The 7500-nt window shown below is 40.6% G+C and overlaps 1 protein-coding gene across 10 annotated transcripts in view; it reads right to left on the bottom strand.

Moving 5' to 3' along the window:
- Positions 1–3685: 3685 nt before the first annotated feature.
- The window catches only part of tns1b (tensin 1b), a 320407-nt gene continuing 316592 nt past the window's right edge, over positions 3686–7500 (bottom strand). For all 10 annotated transcript variants that reach the window (XM_063213457.1, XM_063213461.1, XM_063213462.1 and 7 more), the window contains one exon: positions 3686–7381. In XM_063213457.1, the coding sequence (XP_063069527.1) occupies positions 7243–7381 (139 nt within the window). In that variant the 3' untranslated portion in view covers positions 3686–7242. The remainder of the gene's footprint in view (positions 7382–7500) is intronic.

Genomic DNA, 7500 nt, shown 5'->3' with positions numbered 1-7500 from the left:
CTGCATCCCAGAGGTTGCCGGTTCGACTCCCGACCCGCCAGGTTGGTGGGGGGAGTAATCAACCAGTGCTCTCCCCCATACCCATACCCTGAGCATGGTACCGTCCCACCGCACTGCTCCCCATGGGGCGCCACTTTCGTTGTGTGCAGTGTGCAGTGTTCACTTGTGTGCTGTGGAGTGCTGTGTCACAATGACAATGGGAGTTGGAGTTTCCCAATGGACTTTCTTTCTTTCTCAAACTAACGAGCAATCAGAGCAACAGAGTTGTTCTGGTGGCCACCATGAGAACGAGCTGACACAGATTCTGGGCAGTAGGCAGTGATAGACCCGCTCAGCTTGCTTCAGCCTGCCAGCTGCTTTTGGAGCAACAAGTCATTTCATTTCATTTCATTTATTTAAACTCGAAGAATCATTGAGGGCCCAGCCCTCATTTACAATGATGTCGAGAAAACAAACAATTGCACATATAAAATCAAATAAAAACAACGAACATACACAATACAACATAAATCATATAAGAGGTAAGAATTAAGACAACTATGAATTAAAACTTATGAGTTAAAACAAGTGCAAGTATGTGATAAAAAACTTCCCAGTGTAACTTTAAAATGTTCTAATGGCACAAAGGCTTGAAGACCCATCCTTTGTTGTAAGTTATTCCAAACTGAAGGTCCACAGACACTAAAAGCTGTTTTACCCAGTTCAGTGCGGGCATAAGGGACCTCCAGTAAAAAATTGCTGCTGCGGGTTTGGTATGGGTTGGAGTGCCAAACTAAAAGAGATGAAATATAAAATGGGAGTTTGCCAGTGAGGGCCTTATAAATAAAAATAAAATAATGCATGTCCCTTCTGTGAGAAAGTGGAGCCCACCCAACTTTATCATATAACAGGCAATGATGTGTACTATATGGATCCCCAGTAATAAAACGAAGAGCTGAATGATAGACAGTGTCAAGTGCCTTCAGATTAGAGAGTGGTGCATGTCTGTAAATAATATCACCATAGTCAAGGGAAGACAGAAAAGTAGCTTCAATTAACTTTTTTCTGCAGAAAACAGGAAAGTGATATTTATTTCTGTGCAGGAAAGATAGCTTTTGTCTGAGCGTAGTGACAAGACAGTCAGTATGTTTCTTGAATGTGAACTTGTCATCTAGCCAGATTCCCAGGTACTTATAATGTGATACTCTCTCAATAACAGACCCATCTAAAGTAGATATATTAAAATCATTTTTCATGCCATGCTTAGATCGAGTAAAGACCATACATTTAGTCTTGCTTACATTAAGTAGAAGCTTAAGACTAATGAAGGCATTTTGTAGGATATTAAAAGACTGCTGCAATTTCTCCAAGGCTAGCTGTACAGAATCTGCAACACAATACAAAATTGTATCATCTGCATATAGATGAATAGCGCAGTTGGAAAGGAGAGAAAGTATGCTATTTATGTACATGGTGAAGAGTACCGGACCTAATACTGAACCTTGTGGGACCCCCTTGGTTATTAGCAGGGGGTCAGATTGAGTATTACCCAATTTTACAGTATGGTGTCTGTTTGAAAGGTAGCTCTGGAACCATTTACAGGCACTTGCATTAAAACCAATACCAGGCAGAATTTGTAGAAGCAGAGAATGGTCCACGGTGTCAAATGCTTTGGATAAGTCCACAAAGATGGCAGCACAATGTTTTTTCTTGTCAAGAGAAGTGATAATATCATCCATTACTTTAGTAGCAGCAGTAACTGTACTATGTTTAGGCCTAAAGCCTGATTGGAGAGGGCTCAAAATATTATTGGTATTTAGAAATTCTTTGAGCTGATCATTTACCAACTTCTCTAGTATTTTTGAGAGACACGGTAGCTTGGATATTGGTCGATAGTTGTTAGGGTCAGTCTTATCACCCCCCTTGTGCAACGGGGTAATGTGTGCAAATTTCCATAGTGTAGGGACAACTCCAGTGGAAATAGAAAAATTGAAAATGTGCAATAATGGCTCTGCTATTATATATGCCGCAGTGCGAAGAAAAAGGGGATCTAGCTGGTCTTCTCCAGTGGATTTGCGACTATCAATTGCTAATAAAGCAGATAGCACTGTATGCTTAGACACAGGATGAAGCCTGAACTCCAGATCATCGTCTCTGACATTGTCTCTGATACGCATATCATGTCCAGCCCTAGGTATAAAGGAATGATTATTGCTATTGTCAAAACTTTGACTGGCTAAAGAAAAATGTTTGTTAAGAGCACTGCAAATGTCTGATTTGTCTTGTAGTAGACAATCATCAAACTTAATTGAAGAAGGCATAGGTGTAACAGATTTATTGTTTTTGTAATTTACAGCCTTCCAGAATTTTGCAGGATCTGAGTACGAACTAGAGACAAGGTTAAAGTAATAGTCAGATTTAGCCTTTCTTACAGATAATGTACATCTGTTCCTGATTTTCCTGAAACTTGCCCAGTCGGAGGCATCCTTGCTCCTCCTTGCTAATGACCAAGCCTTATTTCTTGACTGAAAAAGAGAGGAGAGTTCAGGGGTGAACCATGGGTTTGTTCTACTTTTTACTCTTATCTTTTTAAAAGGTGCATGTTTGTCAACAATGCAAATAAATGAGTTTGAGAAAAACTGTAGAGCCAAGTCAGCATCAGGAATTTCAGTTGTTAGATGAATGTCACTTTCATAGAGATCATTTAAAAAAGCTTGCTCATTAAAATGTTTCATAGTTCTTTTAACCAAAATGTGAGGCAGTGCTTTGGTTAGAGTGCTGTGCCTAATACAGGCAATGGGACAGTGGTCGCTGACCCCTAAATCAAAAACACCACTTGCGCTAATTTTGTTCATCTTATTTGTAAAAAGTAGATCAATAAGAGATGATTTGCTAAGGTTCTTAGAGTTTGGTCTTGTTGGATCATTAATAAGTTGATCCAAAAATAGACTCGAGAAAACCTAGTCACACTGTGTTGAGCTGTACCGGGCAGAAAACGGGCAGGTGAAATGATCCTTATAACTGGGTGCTGTGTGTGCATAAAGAGTTGCCTCAGGCCCTTAAAGCAACCATCCGGTATTTTTTGACATTATACCCTATTTTATTTCCCAGTTAGTCGGAATCTTGTAGACATGTGGAGATACATTTTTGGATCATCCAAGCAGTCCTTGTAATACCAGAGATGGGTGGAGCTAGGCAAATACAAGTGAACAGCTATTGGTAGCCCCTTAATAAAACGGTATTGTACCAGATCCACAATAGGGTCTGATGTCAAAAATACCGAATGGTTGTTTGACAGACATATTTAATTTTGAGCCATGTTTCTATTGTTTTGGTGGAGTGAGTGTGTACAGAAAACGATGTGTTCTATTTTGAAATGAGTGCTTTGTGTATATTTAACAGTGTGTGCTTTTGAGAAGAAAATTAACTGTTTGGCCAGTTGTGTTAGGTAGGTGGTAGTCTGTGATAAGAGTTTAGAAAAAAGTATCCAAAGTATGGGGAAGCACTTGTTAGCAATTGAAAAAAACTGTGGCATAATATAATAACCCAATGTCTCTACTGTCTCCACTTGAGAACATTTTCAGGAGACAAACCTACTGGGTGTAGAGTTAATGTTTTGAAATACTACAGCACACCTTGTTTGTCCGTGAAAGGATGTACATTAATAGGACCAAATTATTGAACTTTGCAAGTAGAAAAAACAAAAGATGTAATTTCAAGCAACAGTATATTTTAATGTAACTTATTGTATTGCTTTTAATATGTTTTTCAAAATAAAGAAGCCATACATGAAGAAAAATAAAAACACATGGTATGTATGTACAGTGGGAGAAAGCACATTCACACAGTCTAGTTCAAGACCTATTGTCCATTATGTTCAAGAGCTATTGTCCATAAAGTTTAAGGACACAACACTTTTCAGGATTACATAAACCAATGTCAGGAATCGACATTAAATGCATAACGTTTCATTGCTATCTCATGGTTTTCTTGACAGAAAAAAACAACTTGAAGACATGAATGATGACTACGTGACAAACATCAATGCATTGCGGTCAATCATATCTGGTGGTGAGTTAAACAGCAGAATAAATAAGAAATGTTGCGGACAATATCCAATTCTTAGTGGGCCTGAGCAAGCCACTGTCGCTCGCAATTTTAAAAACACAGTTGGTGTGCATTTTTTGTGTAGGCGTAGGCTACTGCAGAACGGTGAGAAGCTGCTGATTGTTTATAATAGGCTTCTGTCTTATGACCAGAAATAAGTGCTTAACAAAAAACTAAACATTGGAGTACAATTGTAAGTCTATTGGCAAGTGATCTTTTAAAGTCTGTTGCCCTCCCCAGTAAGTGATTTCATATCAAGAAAATGTATAACCATTAAAATGGCACGTTAACTACTGTCAAAATTTGAGGGACGGTGTAATCTAATACCCAATGGAAGTACACACTGATTTTCGAGTCTTTGGCGAGAAACAAAGTATTTACACACACAGCTGTGGGAGGTGGTTGCTTAACACAAAATAATGAACTGAAACACAACTCCTGTTTATGCACGTATCTAAACTTAACATTGTTTTAAACCACTGGTTTTCAGGAGCTAAAATATTAGCCATTACTATTCGTCTTACTTTTATAAGGATTGTATAAGGGCAACAGCTAAAACACTGTAGTAGTAGTAGTTAGCAGGAGGACAGCAGAAGTTTAGCAGGGCTGCAGTGTCACTGGTTTAGGTGAGGGCAACACTTCCTTACACCACAAGAGGGCAGCAGCAAACACAATGCGTTCATGTGGCAAACTGGAGACACCACTGTGGGTTACTACAGTTTTTGGCATCTGGCAACGCAGGTGAGGCAACATGGGGGATTTAAGAAAATAACTGCATAGTACTAATATGGAGCTGAATCTCAATCTTCTCACTAATTTGCACACCTCAAAAGTCTCCTCGTATAGTTTCTGTTGATACAAAAGCCTCAACACCAAACAGCATTTAACATTTCATTCTTTTTTCTTCTTTTTCTTTTTTTTACAAACAGTAATCTTTCTTCTGTCTACCACAGTCTGTCCACACAGAAGTGAATCTTCAGTCTGATGAGCAGAAGGAAAAATATTCAAAAACATGATGAGCATTTTAAAATACATACATTTTACATCTTACACACGTGAATGCATCGATTTTTCAAACCTTAGCCAAAATACAGAGTACTTTTTCCATTGCGTCAGTAATCTTTATGTAGACTATACAATATAATATGTATATATGAGTTAACATACTGTAGCCGCAACATAGCAAAAAAGAAAACAAAACAAAAACAGAAACACACAAAAATAAAACAATAAATATTTTAGTAGAGTCACTTTTTAGAGTTTTATATATATAGCTTACTTTAGGGTATGATGTCTGTGTGTTTGTATTTCATTTTTTCATTCTTTTTTTTCTTCTTTTGTCTTTTTTTTGCCCTTTAAAAGTAAGGCCTGGCGCAGCGCATTGATTTGAAGCTACTTCAGTTCTACAAAAGTCACTTGTCTGGTGCCTATGAGCCGTGTAGACAGGAGGAAGCCAGAGAGCGCTATGGGAGAGAAGCAGTGTGGGTGGGGGTGGGGGTGGGGGTGCGGCCGGAGGGACAGGCAGAGAGGAAGGGCAGGGCAGGGCAGGACGGTAAGAGAGACAGACAGACAGACAGACAGACAGACAGACAGACAGACAGACAGACAGACAGACAGAGGCTGTAGCTGCTGGCAGAGTCAATAACAGGTGCAGGAGGTCCTGTTTTTTTCTTTCCCCCGGAATCTTCTCTCATGTGACACAAGGACAAATGCCAGAGTTGAGAGTGAGACACAAAGACACACACTGATGTACACAAAGTAGTAGTTGGGAGTGGTGCGTGGGGTGGGGTGGGGTGGGGACGGGACAGCGGTGAGCAGAATAGGTGGGGGTGAAGGGTATACATGTGTACTAGTACATGCCGAACAGTGCAAAGATCCCGGCCCAGGCCTGGGCCTGCAGTATAGCACCCCAGGGGCCAGTCTCCTCCAGTGTGCTCAAAGGTTCGAGTGGGAGACGCCACCCCCAAGGAGAGTGAGTGGCACCAGTGTGGAGTGGACGACGTGGGAGCTAAAGTGGCTAAAAGAGGCGACGCATCACATCGCGTGGCTGGCGGGCCACCACATCACAGAGCTGCAACTACAGTAAAGCCCCACTGCACGCCCCTCACTTACTCCTCTTCCTCAACCCTCCCCGACCCGTTCATCTCAGCCTTGACCTGGTCTCCAACGCAGGCAGGGCAGGGTGCTCAACCACCACCAGCCTCCATATCCACTGAAATCTGGGTGCTCAAGGATTGATTACAATAAGACTTCATGGCATCGTCAGAAGTGCTGATAAAAACAACAACAAAAAAACATCAAATAAAAAAACAGTAAAGGAAATAGATTAAATGAAAAAAAAAACAGTGGAATTTGGACCACAGTGTATTTGATTATAACATTTTGGTCTGAGTATTTTTTTTTCTTTGTACAGAGAAGCCCTTTGAAATCCACAAGCCTTAACAGCTCTTCATCAGCAAAAGCCAACCACTGGGTTAAGTACATCTCAAACAAGAAAAATAATCATGAGTACTGTAAGTGCATAAGTGCACCTTACATGAAGTCAAACTATGAACAGTATTGATGCATGTGTATAGAAAAAAACAACAAAAAAAACAAAACTGAGACCATCTTTGATTCTGCAGTCTTAATTTTTTACAAAAACGACAGTCCTCAATAAGTACATATTTCATCCTGACTGCTTTTATCTTTGGTTGATCAATCCAAAAGCCCGATCTCAGCTCATCTCACCCGGTCATCTCTCTTTAGAATCAGCTTTTCCGTTTTCTCCCTTGGGATAAAATTAAAAAAAAGCTTTCTGACTTAAGCATAAACCTCCTCTGCCGATAATTTTTTTTACAGGCACCCCTTCCGGGAGGTGGAGTCTATTTGCCCCCACCCCTCCGCCACCCATCACACAAGCCACGCCCCACCCTCTGCACTTCCTCTGTCCCCGTCTCAGCCGACTCCCAGAAGCCTTCCCAACATAAAAAAACAGCACAACGCACCCATGCACTCTTTCTTGCTCGCTCACACACATTAACATACCGTGTATGCATACATTAAAACAATCAAAATTTTAAAAAATAATGTGAGGGGGAAAAGAAAAATAGGAAGAAATGAAATGTCCTCTTGGGGGGTGGGGGTTAGGATTAAGAAGGAGAGTTAAGAGCAAGATCATCGTTTCTGGCTCATCATCACTTTGGAGACAAAGTTGACAATGGCAGTGGCTGGCTGGTCAGGATCCATCTCGGCAAAGAGGTGGCTGACGTTGTCTGTTGTGCTTCCTTGCTTCCTGGCCACGAATCCGAAAAACCTGAAAAAAACAAACAAACAAACACACATTCAATCTCCCATACGCAGTCCCTGCATGTAATTCATTTGAGCATAAAAGAGTCTATTGCGACACAACTATTGATGCTACTGTCTCTCCCT

This window comes from Engraulis encrasicolus, chromosome 13, assembly GCF_034702125.1.
Source record: "Engraulis encrasicolus isolate BLACKSEA-1 chromosome 13, IST_EnEncr_1.0, whole genome shotgun sequence".
Classification (NCBI taxonomy): Eukaryota; Metazoa; Chordata; class Actinopteri; order Clupeiformes; family Engraulidae; genus Engraulis; species Engraulis encrasicolus.
The sequence above is the reverse complement of the archived record's forward strand: the minus strand, read 5'-3'. Positions and strand labels throughout refer to the sequence as shown.